This window comes from Mustela lutreola, chromosome 5 (assembly GCF_030435805.1).
Source record: "Mustela lutreola isolate mMusLut2 chromosome 5, mMusLut2.pri, whole genome shotgun sequence".
NCBI lineage: Eukaryota > Metazoa > Chordata > Mammalia > Carnivora > Mustelidae > Mustela > Mustela lutreola.
Genome location: NC_081294.1, coordinates 29196724 through 29216490, shown reverse-complemented (window position 1 = coordinate 29216490; position 19767 = coordinate 29196724). Strand labels below are relative to the sequence as shown.

Sequence of the window (19767 nt, the reverse complement as noted above, 5' to 3'; positions counted from 1 at the left end):
TCTATTGCCTTGAAATCAGTATCTTCATGTATTTATACTGCATGGACTAGATACGTCTTGCCACATACCATCAAATTATGTATGTCTTAGATATTTTTAAAGTAGTATGTAAAGGAACACAAAACTGTATTTTGTGCACAGACTGCAACTGTATTTAACACTTCAGACTTTTTCCTGGAAATACTACTACTCAAATAGCCACAGAATTTAACTCAGCAACTATACAATAAACAAAACAAAAAAATCATCCTCAAACCCCACTAATGACTTAACCTGATTTAAGAGGTGAATACTATTCCTTAAGACCAAAGGGCAAAGCTTTGTATTTTTTAAATAAAATATCTATAACTGACCACCTATCCCACAAGAAGGGAAATAACCTTTCTATAACTTTCTAAATTATATAAATTTAAACTATGTATCAATAATTAACTCAGAGATAGGTATGTAAGAAAATAATGTAAGACCCAATAGTCTTAAGAGCTTATAACACTGATTTTTGTACACCATTTAGCTTTACTGACATGTTAGAAATTAAAATTCAATTTACTACCTCCTTGTAGACTGGGACACCTCTTTAGTCTAACTTTCAACAAAGTTGTTACATATATTCATTCTAACCACTCATTTGATTAATAAACAACTTTCAAAAATACCTGAAATAACTAATCAACCAAAGATCTTATCTGCGTACCAAAGTAAAAATCATGACTACAGTGAATTGTGCAACTAGGGGTGGAAGACAAAGAATTTTCAGCAACAACTTTTTATCTATATTACTGAAAATAATTCATTATTGTTTTATATAAATGTTAAATTTTCCTATAGCAGTGTTTCAATCTTTGTAAATTTCCATTTTTTAAATCCTTATTAACCCTATAACTTAAACAAAAACTCATTAGAATAAAAATGACTTCAGTATAAGTATTCTTACCTTTGTTTGACTTTGATGGTTTATTCTTGATAGGTTTAAGGGAACTTCGTGATTTATCTTCTCTATCTTTAATAAGTTTCTGAACATCATCCAAAGACAGTTTTTGCAGGACAACTACAGGCTTAGCTCCTTTATTCAGATCTTCAACTAGTCCCATTTTTTCTACTTTGTCTTTCTGTTCTCCTTTCATTTCCATTTTCTTTGTCTCCTGAGTAATATTACCATCTTTATCCCTCTTGATTTTTGGAATGACAAAATTTTTCAATGCACCAGACCTGCCCCCCAACAAATAACTTGGAAATTCGGCCTTATTGTCAGGGTGCGCTTTATTACTGTCTACTTTAGTCTTATTACCCTCTGTCCTTTTGTCATCTTTACTATTTGGTGATTTAAAACCGGGTTTATCAGGTCTTGATTTATTAGAATCACCTTGTTTAACACGAGGACTGTCAGGCCTTGATTTTTGCTCCCCAGAAGATGGTCTTTCCCTTGAGTCCCCTGATTCATGTCTATGTTTTCTTTCTAGTTTATCAGGTTTTGAACCATCAGATTTAACGCCATGTTCATTTCTATTAGAGGATCTCAATGTTTCTGGCCTTCGAACTCTCGACTGATCCCCGCGATGTCGCTCTGATTCATTCCGGTCATCTGATTTTTGTTTACTATCATGGTCACGTCTTAATGACTCAGAAATAGATCGCCCATCAGGTCTCTGCTTTAAGGCTTCAGCTCGTTCTGATTTTAACCGAGGTGAATCAGATTTAATATCCTGTTTATGTTTAGACACTTCAGGTTTTTTCTCTGTTGATGGCTTTCCAGAATCCCTCCTATTTTCATGCCTATGTTTTGGTGTTTCAGGCCGACCTTCATTTTTTTGCTTTGGAGTTTCAGGTCGGCCCTCACCTTTCTGCTTTGGAGTTTCAGGTCGTCCATCACCCTTCTGTTTTGGGGTTTCAGGACGCCCATCACTCTTTTGTTTTGGAGTTTCAGGTCGACTTTCACCCTTCTGCTTTGGGGTTTCAGGTCTTGACTTTGTTGTTTCTGATCTGCCATTATTTTGTTTGTTGTCATTTGGTTTTATGTCAGACAGTCTGTTTTCATTCTGTTTAGGTTCAGCCGTGGTGCTCTCATTTTGTTTGGATTCAGTTGTTCTGCTCTCATTCTGTTTAGGTTCTTCTGTTTGAGTCTCAGTTTTAGTTTCTAACTTACTTTCACTTGATTTTGTCTCCACCAATCTGTTTTCATTTGGTTTAGATTCTGCCAGTCTTTCATTTTGCTTCATATCACTCTTTGAAAGCTCAGAATCAGACTTTTTTTTAGGAGTCTCAGGATGGTTTTCTGGTGTAGCTTTAAGATTTCCAATAATATCTTCCTGAAGAACAGAAATAGGTGCATCATTACACTGTTTGATTTCTTCAGGCTTTTTTATGGAGTCTGAATCCTGAGTTATAGAAGCCTGAGAGTCCACTCTTCCTGCCTGATGAAGATCAATGCTAACCATTAATGCTGGCCTTGACCCATTTCCCGTAGAACCCGTCTCCTGAGAAGCTGGTCTATTACCTCCTGTAGCACCCCCAGCCTCCTGTGGGTAAGAATCTTGTTTTCTTTTTTTCAAAGGCTTATCTGAAATTTAAAGATAAATATTCAGTATCAGTAATAGACATATATTCTTATCTTACTAAAAGCCATATGGACTTTGATATTTCTTTAAATCACAATGTTTTTTGAAATGTGGTGAATTCAAATGTCAATATGCATGTATAAAATAGCAGGCATGAATCACAGAATACTTTTAAACCAAGGTTTAAGGAAATACTCATGCTTGCTGTACCTCAATAAATATTAGTAACTATAGTAACAAGAATTTAACAGCATATCTCTTGATTATATAAATGTAAGCCCAAATAGAAAATAAATAGAACTTATAATACCTTAAATACAAAAATATATTTATGTTTGTATATGTAAAGGATAAACCAGATTCTTTACATAAGAATAAGGCAACCAGTTACAAATTACATGTTCTCATTTAAGATCATTTAACCATTAACCAAAAACTAAGTGCCCCATATCTGCTACCATACTATTCAGGAAACATAAGCTTTTACAACATGTAAAACTAGTATGAAAAGGAATAAAACCCAAAAGAAAGCAGAAGTGATGCCACTGAAAAAAAGGTAAATGAGGAGAACAAGGGGGGAAAAAAGACAGTTTAATAGTTTGTCATTAACCTTTGATCCAGGATTCAAATCCTTCAAGGTGTCAACAGCACAAATGGAATTTAAAAGCTAACACATATTAGAAGTATATTTAAAATAAGGGAACATTAACATAAATATAAAAATGAGACGCATATAAGGACTTTTTAGATAAATCCTGTCTTAAAGGCAACCTCCACTTAAGAAAATGTTTTGGTTCTTCAATGTAAAGTTCTAGGGATCTATAAATTGGTCTCAGTAAGAAATAATTTATGGTATTCTAAAATGTAAAGACAAAAATACACAGAAACACAAATCTACCACCACAATAAAATGTCAAGGTATTTTTAAGTTATGTATTTCTGTGCATGATTCCACTTGACTCAAGAGGCTGCTAGGTCATTTTCTACAAACCGAATCTCTAGTTAGTTTTTGGGAATAGTTATATTATAGCACCTTAAGGTTCTGTCTGCTTTAATACTTACTTCTGAATTGCCTGGCTTTGTTTTAAAGGTCATTTTCTATAATTTTTATAGTGAACTTCTAGATACCCTTATGATAGTCATTAATGTGATAGAATATAATTTAAGGAAAAGAAGGTTAAAAGTCAAAATGACCACTAAAAAATAACCTCTTATTGCTGAAAACCAAGTTAGGAATTAAACAAACAAACAAAAGACCTTAATGGTAATGTTGCTTTTATACACCAAAGTTGCATCATTTTCTTTTCAGAGTGAGAAGCAGCAGTCCATTCCAGCTTAAAATCTAGTAAAATATTTTACTAAAATTTAACTCAAATATTTGCTAGTAATTTTTTGTAGAAGTAAGTCATTCTGCTTCTTAGTTTTTCAAAAGTCAAGTCTACTGTCATATATGTTCCATTTGTAAAATAACTACATGATAATAAAGTATCTTAACATCTAACCATTTTCCCTAGTTAAAACTACCCTGCCAAAACTTACATGAAACTTTCTGCCTTAATATTTAAGAAAGCACTCAGAATATTAAATTTGTCTCAGTTTTATTCTGTAATGTTCTGCCACATAAAATAATCTTTACATCTTGTCATAGGGCACACCAAATAATTATTACCTCATAAATGGGATGTTTTATCACCTTATGTCTTTAAACCTTTAGGACAAGAATGTAGAAATCGAAAGAGTATAATCTAGTTGAAGATTTTTGTATTTTTCAACGAAACATGCTTGTGAAAGTCATTAAATTGGTAACCTAAGTGTACTTAAGAACCATAATGACATCACAAATCTCCGGCATCTCAAAGATTTCTCTTAAGAAATCTGTGGCTCATCCTTTTATTAATATGAGCAATCAGTCTTTCTTCTGAACAGTAACATCAAAATATCTTGAAGGCTAAATTTAAAGGATTACAAAATAGTTAGGAATTTACAGATAATTAACCTCATTTCAAATTATCGTTTATCATTAAAATGGAAATTTAACATAGTTTAATTTCAAAGGAAATGTTATGTTTGATTTAGTTATCTTCCACTATGATGCAATGATTATTTGTAATAAAAATGTATGAAAGCATTTGCACATGAGTAATATATTAAAATTAGGAAAGATTTTATAATTTTTTTCTGTTATGCACAATATATTGCTAAATACAAAGTTTTAATTTTTCAACTATTGAAAAGTACGTCACCTCTTCTGTAAAACCGGGAAAAATTCCATTATTGCTGCAAGGATTCTTGAATATGTTAAGAGCACGCAGGTCTGATTCACTTGATCTGATTCAGTTCCACCATGAACTTATTCCTGTAAAGTGGTTCTGAATCTGCACGTCACTTTTGTCTATCCACTTTTGTTATCAGTCTTCATTACATCATAACCTTCACCTAATGATGGAAAGCCATCTCTATAAAGAATAATTTCAATATTTGGGACACTGATTATCGTTAAGCCCTTTTCAGCACCGGGTGCCATAAGTTTAGCTATCAGAGTGCATATTGTCCTGAAGAAAATGCATACAAAAAGATACCACAGTTTCAAAACCAACAATACTTGTCATCTAGATGCTGATACGAAAATAAGATCCAGCTGTTAAAGAAATTCTGAACTTCATTATTCTGGTGAGAAAAAAAACTATATCACTTGCTTAAATTTACCAGTGATAACTGAAAACACTTAAAACAACACAATTATACACATAGTAGCCAATTATGAAAAATGAAAACATCCTACCCCTAAACTGCAGTATAAACTAAGTGGTTAACTATCCTATTTCCATCTAGTCTCTTATTCCAAATGACAGTAGGTAATTTACTTTTTATAAGGGTTATAGTTTAAGAATATCATAACATTATAAAAGACATTAGTAGCTAGTCTAGGCCATTCCTCATACTTACTAACATGGAAAGTGGACCTTAAGAAAAGATGAAATAGGCAAAGATGAACAAAGAAACCCCCTCTTCGACAAAAGAAAGCAGGAATTTTCAGCACATGGAGAAGATATTAATGTCTATGATAGGTCAACCCAGAAGCAAAAATGAACAGCCTTTTAAAATTAATTTATGTAATTAGACACTGAAAATATGAGCAAAGGTTGAGCAAAAAGGTCCTTTAAGAATATAATAAAATATCAGGTTACAGAGATTTAAATACCAGTGTATATGAAACTACCCAAAGAAGGGAGAACAGGCCAAGGGACATAATTACCTAGCTGCCCGAAAAGTGTCCTCTATGTGTGGAATAGAGGTTATGTTACATTCTGCCATAACCTAAGTAATATACTTCTTAAGAGTATTCTATCCCTTTTCTTAAGCTGCATAATGATTAAACAACTATGTTTGTTAAACTTTCTAATTTTATTTATAAGGCATAATTTTTTTCATTTCTGGTCTATTGAAAGGAAGCTTCTCTCAAAACAAATATAATACGAAACAAGCTCAGATCCTATAAAAGAACTCTTAGTAAAACAAGTAGTCTTTTTTTGTTCCTTACCACGACCAATAGTTGCCAATAATTATAAAAAAGTTCTCAGGGCCATACCTTAGAATGCAGTAAATGTCAATTTCATAATTTAGTCCTAAAGTGCAGTGGTTAACTAGTAATAAATTCATTTCAAGGAACTATTTCAATTTGCAAGGGCTGACTATAAAACAACCACTTCAGAAAGTGTTGCTTTTATTTATGACCTCACCTAGGGTCTTAGAGCAATATACCAGACCTTTAATCGTTCCAAAATCTTAATATAATTGCTTATAATATAAAACACTATCCCATCACATGGTGCAGAAACTGAATACAAAATGAGAAGTTTCCAATCACAAGTGTTAAGTGGCACCTAAATTCCAAAGGTATTCAAATAAAGCCACAAAATAATGGGAGCATAGCTTTCAGCAAACAAGTTAGAAATGAGTACTAATATGAGGTCTGCAAAATCAGCATTAAGAATTTGGGAAAATACACATACTAAATCATCTAAATCAAACTAAAAATCAGGTAGTTCCAATGAATATTTATTCCTTTAATCCTTATAGTACCAGATACCTCTGTAAGTCAACTTAGAGAATTCAAAATTTTAAGTCAATTCTGCTCTCAACTTTTCAATTAACCTTTGTAGAGCCACATTATCATACATTACAGAGAAAACTGAAGAGATAGTTAAAAGTAAAATATATACTACAAGTTTCTGAAAGAAAAGTATGCTGTTTGCTAAATTTGTTTTATTTCCCCTAAAAAAGTAGCCTAAAATAAGTTTGCTATTATATAATTAATTTCATTTACTACCTTTATTTTCTTTCAACCTTTAAAAGTAAAAATTCGGCTTCAACAAATATGATACAATAAAACTTCAGGAAAGTAAAAAGAAAAGAAAAGTTCACCATATCCTGTTTTTGTCCTACCAACTATTAAAAAAAGCATTTACAAAATTAAGCCCCTTTTTGAGAACAAAATTTCCAAAACACAGATTAAAATGTCATGCAAAAATTCAGTTCTCAAGGCAACTAATATTTCTCAGTCAAGAAATTACAATTTTATGTTTCTTACAAAACTGTCATAGGATTCAGGAATTTGGGATTAATACCACCAAGAGATGTTAAATAATACTGCTCTCTTCATTTGACATGCATATACTTTTATAAGAGATTAGAGAAGGAGATACATTTTGGAACCCATATAGTTATTATTTCCTGAACCCCACATTACTAAACCAAATAAGAACACTATGTATCATTCTTTTTTTTTTTCTTGAAGCCTTACTGTGTATCATTCTTAACATCAATAGTTTTGTAGTTAAAAAAAAATTCCAGAAAATAAAGACTATTTGCACCAACCTATGATCTAAGCACTTAGCAAACATCATCATACAACAATTACTAAATAATGTTTTTTCAGTAATGTTAAAAAGATCTATCATGATAGGAAACATAATACAAATCTTCAACATACTTCTTAACCTAGAAACACAATTAATCTAGAAATGATCCTGTCACATAATGAACAAGACCATATATAGAGGGTTCTAACCAACTTTACAAAGTTTTGTTTTATAATTACCAAAAAGAAAGTATCAGAACTATGTATCAATCTGGAATATTTAACTATAAAATTAAAGCAGAAAGTATGCTTTGGTTTGGGTACTCAAATGTGTATATAAATCTGTAAAGACATCAAATCCATAAATTACATTACTAATTTCAATCACTGATTCATCAGGCTGTCAAGATTTTCAAGAGTTTTGTACATAATATTCACCAAATAATCAATAATTTTAGGGAGTTACTTTCATCTGATTATAATTTTTTATAGAGCACAGAAGAAGCCCATGAATTCATAGAAGGTGTGACACTCCATCCTAATACACTACTCAAATAAAAAAGGGATACTTAACTCTAATCACCAAAAAAAAAAAAAAGGATCCTTGATCTTTAAAGATTGCTATTTAATATTAATTTAAAATTCTTTCCAAAAATTTTTTTACTAAAACAAACCAAAACAAAACAAAAAACCAAACCTAAACTGTATTACTAGGAGATGGCGGGATTGGGAACAAAGTGAAAAATCTAACTGAATAAACTTTTCTTAAACGTACTATTCAAAATAATTCTGTATCAGTTACCCTTATTTTGACAGGAAAAAAAAGTGAAGATGCAAAACTGTACTAACACAACTAATGGAAAATACATGTGATAGAAACACTAACGTTCATTTTAGTGACAAGCACAGATAATATCATTTGATACATAATAGGCGATAGACCTGTGATACAGAATTATCAAATCTCAGATAACTGTTTCAAATAAAAAATGAAAGCAAGATTTTAACTTCTGAGGTATAAGCATTAGTAATAAAAATACACCTGAAAGACATAATGCATTATAAGATATAATGGAAAAATAATGGGAAAAAGAGAGTAACTAAAAAAAAAAAACTTTTTCACATTATAATTACATATTTGCCCAGAGTAAATATGTGGAAGTGGTAGTAATGAGGTTAGTTTACCTTTGTCTTGAACTTCTTTTGAAAAGCGCTCCCTTTCAATAGCTGATTCTCTCTCTATTCGTTCAATTTCAGCTAATGCATCCAATTCCACTTCATCATATATAGGTCCCTGTTGTGATACCTGTTGCTGATTCTGTACCACAGAAGTCTGAGGCTGTTTTGTAGCAATTGAAGTGTTCTGTTGTAAAACAGGCACTTGATTTGCTGGAAGGAATGCTGTTTGTTCTTGCTGCGACAAACACTGAGCAGCATTTAGTGGGCGGTTTACATCCTGTGGAGTAATGGGTGTTTTTGAAGTCTGTCCTGGGTACTGCACATTAAAAGGAATATCATTTTCTGAAACATTGCTATTTTCCATACCAGAAAGCATATCCTCTTGCTGGTCCATGTCTGAAGACCTTACACGAGAAAGTCTTAATGTAAGTTTAGTAGAGTCCTTGGATGGAGAACTAATGATATCATACATTGCAGCTTTCTCACTCTGGTCTTTTTCATCCTTGCCTAATTTCATTTTCTTTTGCTTCTTTTGTTTTCTTTCTGGAGAATCTAGCAAGATGTCTGGTGGAACATCTCGAGGTGATGAACAAGGTAGAGGCTGAGACTGAAGGATTAAAGGTGGTCTTGATCCTAGAAAAGCAATTTAACAGGAATGAACAACTGTACTAGTTTTACATTTTCTTACACTGTGCTAGAAATATTAAATAAATGACAACATCGTAATGCAAGAAAAAAATTAGGAAATTATCTAATCTCAGCACCTTATTTACAAAATACAAAAAGAAAGTCTAAAGACTTGTCCCCCATAATCTTTTAGTTTGCTCATTGAGAATCCAGGTTTAAATTTAAGTATGAATATTCCATCTTCCAAATCAGTATTATGTTATTTCTATTTCTGTCCCTATAAAATATATTTAGCTTGAAAACAGCAAAAGAGTTCATTGTTTCTAAAGATGATACAACACAAATATTTCGAGCAAATACTCTCTATTTTTTTCACTTATTATCTAGGAAAACTGACAAGACTAAAGTAAGAATAAGTCTGTCAACTTAAAAAATAGCAAATTAATGCCAGAAACTACACTCAAATGAATATTTACTGGTATAAGAAAAAGAAAGTGGCAACAGTTACAATTTTTAGAATCTTCACTAATTTTACAAAGTGGTGGTTAAATACTGATTTATACCTTTATGTGGTGTTCTTTCTCCCTCCACTTAACATCATTCACATACTCTCTTCAGCCTGCTAATCCTCCTTTTATTAGAAAAATATGCATGTCCAGCAAATATCAAGGCTCAATAAAATATCTTCAGCCCAGAACCCATTAATTTAAAAAATGCTATATGATACAAAGAAGTGGTAAAAATAAGCTAATCAAATGGAAAAATTCTCCTAGATAACAAGCTGTTAAATGAGGAAAAATGCATTGCTATGCTTCAGAAATATAACTATTACATTTCTTATTGTTAGACTATAAAATGTTTAACCCACTGAGCCACCCAGGCACCCCCCCTTTTTTTTAATATTTTATTTATTTGACAGACAGAGATCACAAGCAGGCAGAGAGGCAAAATGTTTAAAAACCCATAGGATATTATAAAAATCAGTCAGGATGAAAGTGCTTTATAGAAAGAACTTAAACCTAGACTTAAATTAAGGTCATATATATGTGAGTGTGTGCGTGCATACATAAAATTTTTCCATGATATGTAAATCTGCCCTTTTCAATCAGCAATGTTAATATATTTGAAGTGTGATACAGAAAAATAACTTTTTTAGAGAACATATTAGATAAAACATGCAAAAGAAGCAACTGACGCAATTCTTTTTTTTTTTTTTTTAAGATTTGATTTATTTGTCAGAGGGAGAGAGCGAGCAAGAGCACAAGCAGGGGAGCAACAGGCAGAGGGAGAAGCAGGTTCCCCACTGAACAAGGACCCTGGTATCATGACCTGAGCTGAAAGCAGATGCTTAACTGACTAAGCCACCCAGACGTAGCTGAAGCAATTTACTAGAAATGTTAGTTTGAAGTTATGTCAACAGATAGTGTTCTTAGACAGCTTATATGGGAAGTTAAAAGAAATGATAAGGACATTTTTGGACAATCTATTTTGTCAGAGCTTGTGCAAGGTGCTTTGCATATCAAGTCACTTAAATAATTTACAAGAACCTTGATTTGTATTATCATTACTGTTGTGCAGAAAGAAACATGAAGCTTACCGAGGTTTAGAAACCTGCCCAAGGTTATATAGCTAGCAAACTGAAAAATTTAAACCCAGATTTTTCTAACATCTGAATTAGAATACACCATATTGCCTTTGTATTTAAAATTTTTGTGACAAATCATATATATTTTAGAACAGACTTAAAATTCCAGGAGTTTACCAAAAAATCAAATTAGACTGACAATGCATTTAAAAACTAGTTGGCCTTGAGGAGAACACGGGCAGCAACCTCTTCGACCTCTGCCGCAGCAACATCTTCCTAGGAACAACGCAAAAGGCAAGGGAAGCAAGGGAAAAAATGAACTACTGGGATTTCATCAAGATCAAAAGCTTTTGCACAGCAAAGGAAACAGTTAACAAAATCAAAAGACAACTGACAGAATGGGAGAAGATATTTGCAAACGACATATCAGATAAAGGACTAGTGTCCAGAATCTATAAAGAACTTAGCAAACTCAACACCCAAAGAACAAATAATCCAATCAAGAAATGGGCAGAAGACATGAACAGACATTTCTGCAAAGAAGACATCCAGATGGCGAACAGACACATGAAAAAGTGCTCCATATCACTCGGCATCAGGGAAATACAAATCAAAACCACAATGAGATATCACCTCACACCAGTCAGAATGGCTAAAATCAACAAGTCAGGAAATGACAGATGCTGGCGAGGATGCGGAGAAAGGGGAACCCTCCTACACTGTTGGTGGGAATGCAAGCTGGTGCAGCCACTCTGGAAAACAGCATGGAGGTTCCTCAAAATGTTGAAAATAGAACTGCCCTATGACCCAGCAATTGCACTATTGGGTATTTACCCTAAAGATACAAATGTAGTGATCCAAAGGGACACATGCACCCGAATGTTTATAGCAGCAATGTCCACAATAGCCAAACTATGGAAAGAACCTAGATGTCCATCAACAGATGAATGGATCAAGAAGATGTGGTATATATACACAATGGAATACTATGCAGCCATCAAAAGAAATGAAATCTTGCCATTTGCAACAACGTGGATGGAACTAGAGCGTATCATGCTTAGCGAAATAAGTCAAGCAGAGAAAGACAACTATCATATGATCTCCCTGATATGAGGAAGTGGTGATGCAACATGGAGGCTTAAGTGGGTAGAAGAATAAATGAAACAAGATGGGATTGGGAGGGAGACAAACCATAAGTGACTCTTAATCTCACAAAACAAACTGAGGGTTGCCGGGGGGAGGGGGTTGGGGAGAAGGGGGTGGGATTATGGACATTGGGGAGGGTATGTGATTTGGTGAGTGCTGTGAAGTGTGTAAACCTGGTGATTCACAGACCTGGGGATAAAAATATATGTATATAAAAAATATATGTTTATAAAAAATAAAAAATTAAAAAAAAAAAAAAAAACTAGTTGGAAAACAACCTCATGAACAGTAGTAGAGGTTTCTGATGAATAATGTGTTCAAGAAGTTGTTCTCAAGTTTTTTCTTTCTATCTAAAGTTATCCAACCAACCATCCATCCATCCACCCATTCTCAAGAGTTAGTGGAAAAATAGGCTGATTATCTAGATCAACCAGCTATCCCACTGTTACTCTTCCCTGGCAGTCTGAATAATTTCTCACCCTGACAATACTTGTGAGATATGTACCTAACTTTGATGCCTACCCTAAAATAGAGTTATTCTGAAAGTTGCTCTCTCTTTTACAAGCTGAGTTATTTTTATCCTGAAAATTCATAGAATTCTAGAATAAGAATGGCTCTTAAAAGTTCAACTTTCACCCCAGGAAGAATGTGTTCCAACTCTTTGATTAGAGACAATCTGTGAAAAAAAAAAATCTCTATAATAAGAGGCACACCAGTCCATGATTTAGAAGGCTATAATTAGAAATTCTCAGGAATAGAGAAAATTTATTATTAGCTATATCGCAATTAATTACAAAGTTAATTCTTTAACATGGAATACAATATTCTCTTCCAGTAACTCTGGTAATTCAAATTATCATACTTTAATTTTAAGTACTTCTAATAAAAGACCAAACTTGGACTTAAATTCAAAATTTTATGAGTCTAGTATACACCAAAGTCCACACAAGGTTCTTTGGAAAATTAAAGATAAAATTCATGTCCGTAAGACAGCATAAGTTATTAGAAAAAATGTAAACTAATGAATGGTTTAAGAAGATTATGGGAGAAGGATCCACGGAAGATCACCCATTTAACTTAGAACTTGAAAAGATAGGATTTTTTATCTTTAGATTTTTTTCTAAATCTATTTTAGATTTTTTCTAAATCTAAGAGATTTAGAGAGGTAAAATAGAATGGGCTTGATTTTGACAAGTGGCTACATGAGAGGTGAAAGACAACTTTTTTCCCCCCTCTCTCCCTTTTTTAAAAAAGATTTTATTTATTTATTTGACAGAGAATAAGAGAGGGCAAGTATGAGGGGTAAGGTCAGAGGAGAAGCAGACCCCTTGCTGAGCCAGGGAGCTGGATGCCGGTGGGACTCAATCAGGGGACTCCAGGATCATGACCTGGGCTGAAGGCAGTTGCTCAACCAACTGAGCCAGCCAGGCACCGGAGATTAGTGACAACTTAACAATGGCTCAGGACTATAAAGTCATTAAACTAAATTGGAATGGCAAAAAAAGAACTGGGGGAACAATCTTGAAAATGAATCTGAAATACCAGCTAGACATGAAGAAATTGAACCAAAAATTACAACTTGGGACACAGGGCTGGAGCCAAAGACATTGATTTGGCAATCCTGTTCACAAAAGTAATCAATGCTATTACCAAAACTGAAAGTGAAAGAGCGAAGGAGAAAGGTACAATGCGAGATTAAAAGTTTAACAACAGAAATCTTGAGGAATGAGAGAAGATATAGAAGAGCTAGTGAAAAAAAAAACAAAAATGAAAGAAGTATGAGGAAAACCAATGGACTTGATATGAAAAAAGTTTTTTTCAGGAAGGTGGATGATGGGGAAAGCAGATCAATAATTTCAAATGTTTAAGAGAGGATAAGTAGGCTGCTGTTTGAAAAGACCATTGGATTTATCAGTGACAACAATACTGTATATATATCTGAAAACACTATCAATAGTTTACAGGGATAACTATAGGTTTGTTTCTTTCCTTAATAAATGAAAAACAATAAAGAATAGTTTTCAGTATCTGCAACTAAGAAGTTTGAGTTCTTCACTCAACCTGAAATAGGAAATGCTAGGGTGCTGTAGGGCTTAGTTGATTAAGTGCCCGAATTTTGATTTCAGTTCAGGTCACAATCTCAATGTTGTGAGACTGAGCCCTGTGTTGGGCTCCACACTGGGCGCAGAGCCTGCTAAGATTCTCTCTCTGCCACCCCAATTAAAAAAAATATATCTATATATCTATCTATCTATCTATCTATCTATATATATATATGTGTGTGTATGAAATGATGATGAAAATTTTAGTTACAATAATACCTTTAGGAGTTCCATCACTTCCAGCAGGGGAGCATACTGGTTGTGGAGACCTCAAGGGAAAAGATGCAGCATTCCTCATTGTTGAAGAATCTCCATCCTAAGAACAGAGTATAAAATTTATACCCCAAATGATAGGAGAGGCTTTAGAGAAATCTTAAACAGACCAATAAAAGACATAAACTACTGACAAGTAAAGTGTTGGTATTCAAAAGCATAATTCTTCTGCACTTTCCTGTTTTCTTCATGGAAAATCGTAGAAGAATTGAAACTGTATCCAAAAGAATCAACAGCCTATGCATGGCAATGAATAAGAAAACTGGTATTACTACTATGCTCCATTTTTTTTTTAAACTATTTTCTACATAAGGAGCTGTGAACACCCTACCAGACTATAAACGTCTAGAGGGCAGAGTGCACGGTCATCTTTGTTATCATTATATACATATAACTTATCTGATAATACCACCAAACCTATAACATATAACTTATCTGATAATACCACAAAACCAATTCCAGTATATGGACTATCTTAAAACATCAAAGCAACCTTAAATTTCAGGGAATAAAGTTATGTGCAAGTCTTAGAGGTAAGAAGAACTATGTATTAATATATAAAGGTTCATTATTTAAAGGAACATTTTTGTGTGAACAGGTATTTAAAAATGAAACTGTATTTCATTAAGAACCAAAATGTCTACATGTCTACAGCCAAGGACTGGCAAACTTCTTCTGTAAAGGGACAGACAATAAATATTTTAGGCTTTGTGAGCCACATATAATTTCTGTCACATACTGTTCTTTGTTGTTGTTTAAAAATGTAAAAGCCATTCTTAGTTGTAGGTCGAACTACTGGCCAGTTTACCAACCTCACTAGAGACTAAGCTCTGTGAACATAGGAACCACATTGTTCATTGCTAGATTCTCAGACCTGGTATCACCCTTGAAATACAGTAGATACCATTTAAACCATGGAATCAAAATAGGTTATGAAACGAGTTGGGATTGGGAGGGAGACAAAACATAAGAGACTCTTAATCTCACAAAACAAACTGAGGGTTGCTGGTGGCAGGGTGGTTTGGAGAAGGTGGTTGCATTATGGACATTGGGGAGGGTATGTGATATGGTGAGTGCTGTGAAGTGTGTAAGCCTGAGGATTCACATACGTGTGCCCCTGGGGCAAATAATAACACATTAATAAAAATAATTTTTAAAAATCCTGTTCTGTGAAACCCTTAGATAGATATGTTACTTGCACTTTGAGGGATTAAGCCTCAAGAATACATAAGTGCCAATATACTAAGTGCCAAATAAAGACCAGGTAAATCCCCCCCACCCAAAAGCAAACCCCCCCAAAAACACAAAATAGGTTATGAAACAAATATTAGCACTATTTTATTACCTCAATGACAACTAATATATTACATACGTCACTACTTAGCCTGTGCACCATGTGTAGGTAGTCGTCACTTGAGCCATGTCTAGGATTATCAGCATGATGATTAGCTGAATTGCCAGACAACGGGCCAGAAACTTTATTATCATGTATGTTTCTCAAACCACCTGCAACAATGGGACTTGATACTGATGCTGAAATTAATAAGAATAAAAACAAAAGGCTTTATAAAAATAAACTGTTAAAATAATGATTGTTCACAAAATATTTAAGCATACAGAAATTAAAGAAAAAATAATATATTGAGCACTCACGTACTCTCTAATGCTTGATCAAATCTTAACACTGTAACACATCATTCCGATCCATTTTTGAAAAGAAAACATCAGATAAGGTTGATGCTTTATGGAGAGCATCATATTCATATACATGCATATTCCTATCCTCTGTTCCCTTCCCCTTACTTCATAAAAAAGTAACCACCATACTGAATTCACAGTTTACTCTATGAATATCTTTATGCCTTTACTATAAATGAGTATCTTCCTAAATAATTCAGAGCACTGTTTCACATATAACTTTATATAAATGGTATACTATATGTATGTATATATCCTTCTCTAACTTGCTTTTTATCCATTTTTATATGTAGTATTAAATTCACATATTTTAAGTAAACAGATCTATTCTGCTGCATAATGTAAATATTACATAAAAAATGAATATTCCATTCTTACATTCAATGTTTTAATTGCTTCAGTATTTCTGCTGTCATAAACAATGCATATTCTTGTACATGTATATATGTACCTGTATTGTATTCTTATACATGACTTTTTTACAACTGTGTCTAGGAGTGAAACTGCTGGATACGCCCATTTTAATTTTTTTTTTTAGAAGATTTTATTTATTTATTTGACATAGAGAGTGAGAGAGCACAAGCACCAGGAGCAGCAGAGGGAGAGAGAGGAGGAGAAGCAGGCTCCCCAGTGAGGTGGGAGACTAACTTGGGGCTCAATCCCAGGACCCTGAGATCATGACCCGAGCTGAAGGCAGACTCTTAACTGACTGAGCCACCAAGGTACCCCTGGATATGTCCATTTTTAAACCTTACTAAATATTAACAAATAGCTTTCCAAATTACTTATGTCCATTTGTACTCCACTGGCAGTATATCAGAGATCTTACTGCTTTATATCCTTGCCAACCTGAGAAGGGGAAAGTGTCTGATTGTCACTTTAACTGTTACATTTCCTTGATTAATAGTGAAGCCACACATCTTTTCCTGGTCTACTAGCCACTCAGATTTCCTCCTTAACACAAGTCATAAGAAGACAGTCTTCTACATTTTCTTTTTAAAAATTTTCAGTTTTGTTTTTGTCACACTTAGGTCTTTAATCCAGCTTATCTTTCTGTGTAGTTGAGACAGGAATTCAATTTTACTTTTTTCCATATGGATAACTAATTGTCTCAGCACATGGTAGAACTTACAGATAAAACTGGGTATGTTTTATCTTCTTCCCTTTTCTTAAGGGAGAGAGAATCTGAACTACTAAAGGATGCATATACATTTTGAATTATGATATTGTCAAAATACTCTCTAAAAAGATTGTACCAATTTATATCCCTATGAAGAATGTAGGAAGTTCAAATTTCCCTGCACATTTGTTGATACTAAGGTATCACACAACTAAAAAATGTTTACTAATAGAGTTAATATAAAATTTTATTTCATTTTAATTTTGATTCACATCTCTAATCAGATCATGTTTTGAAGAGAAAAAAGGGATAAGAGAGACATATGTGGGACAACTGGTGATAAATGAATATAGATTGCATATTAAATGATTGTACAGAACTGTTCTTATTTTTTTTAGAGGTGAATTATTACATTTGGTGTTTATATAACTTCCTTCTTCTTAGCAGATGTATTTAATGGCAAAGAGTTATGATGCCTGTTGATGAAGGGGTTCACTGAGCTCATCTTTCAACTTTTCTACACAGCTAAAATTTTTGTAACATTAAGTTGAAAAAAGTTGTAAATGTTACCTTCCACATACTCTAAATTTCCATATATATTTGCTTTATTTCTGGATTCTTTTCTGTCCCATTTACCTACCCACTTGTTCCTTCCACATTATATTTTCTTACTTATGATAACCTTAGTATCTAGGTGGAGCTAATCCCTGAGTAACATTTTTAGTTTCTCAAATATCAGTGAACTTCCAATAATTCTGTTTCATTACTGAACAGGCAAATGTGCAAACTAATATTTCTCTTTTGATTTTGTGATTTCAACTTCTGGAAAAGCTAGGTTTATCTTGTTTAAAAAACAACAATCAGAGTAAAAGTTGATGTTCTTTCCTAGATGTATGAATGTGCATGTGGATATTTCCTTAAGAAACAAATGTGTCCTTTTAACATTTTTCTTTCATTACAGTTAAAATGTTCCTTACACCTTTGTGTGCCAGAGTATACTAATACTTCACAAGTAACAAGAACATACAAAATACATACATACTCATGTTCGGCACTCTAAATTCTATAATGTTGGAGGTCAAATGTGTGACCTGCCTCCTAATTTTCCCTTAAATTAGTGTATAAAATAGTCTCAACCTCATATTTCATTAACTAGTTTTAGGAAACCAGAAGATGGCGGTTTTGATTGATGACTAAATTAGAAGTATGTTAGTTAAAAAGTTTATGTAAAGGACATTTGATTCCATGCAATATAGAAAAGAATACACTCAGAAACTAATAAATGAATGCAAATGTTAAAAATTTGCTGTTAAGGGGTGCCTGGGTGGCTCAGTGGGTTAATGCCTCTGCCTTCAGCTCAGGTCATGATCTCGGGGTCCTGGGATTGAGCCCTGCATCGGGTTCTCTGCTCAGTGGGGAGCCTGCTTCCTCCTCTCTCTGCCTGCCTCTGCCTACTTGGATCTCTGTCTGCCAAATAAATAAATAAAATCTTTAGAAAAAAAAAATTTGCTGTTAATTATGGGGGACAAAAACACACACATTTTTGTATTCCCTTTTGTACTTTTTAAAAATTTTCCAAAAAGTGCATACTTTTAAAAAAATTTTAAGTATATACTTTATTTACATTACCAATAAAAAATTATTTAGAAGCCATGACATATGTCCCAAAGCAATATAACCTTAAAAAGACATTACCAACTGATTTCAACTGAGAACTAGTAATCTAATTCCATAAATATTTGCATCTAAGATTATTTTCTCTATCAGCATTTATTTATAGTATATATTATATATAAATATAGTATATATTATATATATACTATAGACTGTATTTAGTCTATAGTAAAATTTTCACATTATATATCCTCTACCATTTAAAACATAATTCTTCTTCAGCTTTAGTGCTATGTAAGAAGAAAGCCTAATTAAGAAAAATAAGAATATTTCCTATTTTCATAACTAGGTATCTAGTTGTGTAATAGGTATCTCATAACTAGGTATTTCAGTTGTATAATAACCTAATCCAAAGAATCATAAGACAGGGATCCTTTTACCTCCCAAATGATGAATTTCAGGATAGTGTTTTAGTTTGTATTTTAAAAATCATAAAAACAAAAAATAAATTTGCTGAAATTACAGGCATTCCCTATAAACAAACAACGAACTTCTTACCTTGTTGCATCTGTGGATGTGTTGTGTAACTTGAAGGATGGGAATATGGCATGTATCCTGCAGGGCTTTGTGGGGCATATGGACTAGGCACTGGGCTATTTTGTTGTGGCATAAATCTGTTCCCAGAGCTTGTCTGTGGTGGCACAAACCGGCTAAAACCCCAAATCCAAATAAACAATATTAGGAAATGAAATAAATACGTTATTCCTTGAAATTTCACAGCCATAAAATTTTCCAAACTCTGATTTGTATAAAACAAAATATGCGAACAGTAAATTTTGAAAAACAGAATATAAAAATTATTCTTGATTCATAATTTAAGAGTTACACTGAACAATTTGTAAAAACAGGTAATTTATTTATTTTACTTGCATAAAAGCATCCATTTGTTTAAGATAAAGTCATGCTCCCTAAATTCTACTCTATAAATTTTATTATCTCAAACACAT

The 19767-nt window shown here is 33.1% G+C and overlaps 1 protein-coding gene across 2 annotated transcripts in view; it reads right to left on the bottom strand.

Annotated features, from left to right (window-relative positions):
* The window catches only part of NIPBL (NIPBL cohesin loading factor), a 210159-nt gene that overhangs the window by 88730 nt on the left and 101662 nt on the right, over positions 1 to 19767 (bottom strand). For both annotated transcript variants that reach the window (XM_059173815.1, XM_059173813.1), the window contains exons 6-10: positions 19319 to 19470; positions 15701 to 15861; positions 14275 to 14371; positions 8602 to 9228; positions 935 to 2557 (exon numbers count right to left, since the gene is read on the bottom strand). In XM_059173815.1, coding sequence (XP_059029798.1) covers positions 935 to 2557; positions 8602 to 9228; positions 14275 to 14371; positions 15701 to 15861; positions 19319 to 19470 — 2660 coding nt within the window. The remainder of the gene's footprint in view (positions 1 to 934; positions 2558 to 8601; positions 9229 to 14274; positions 14372 to 15700; positions 15862 to 19318; positions 19471 to 19767) is intronic.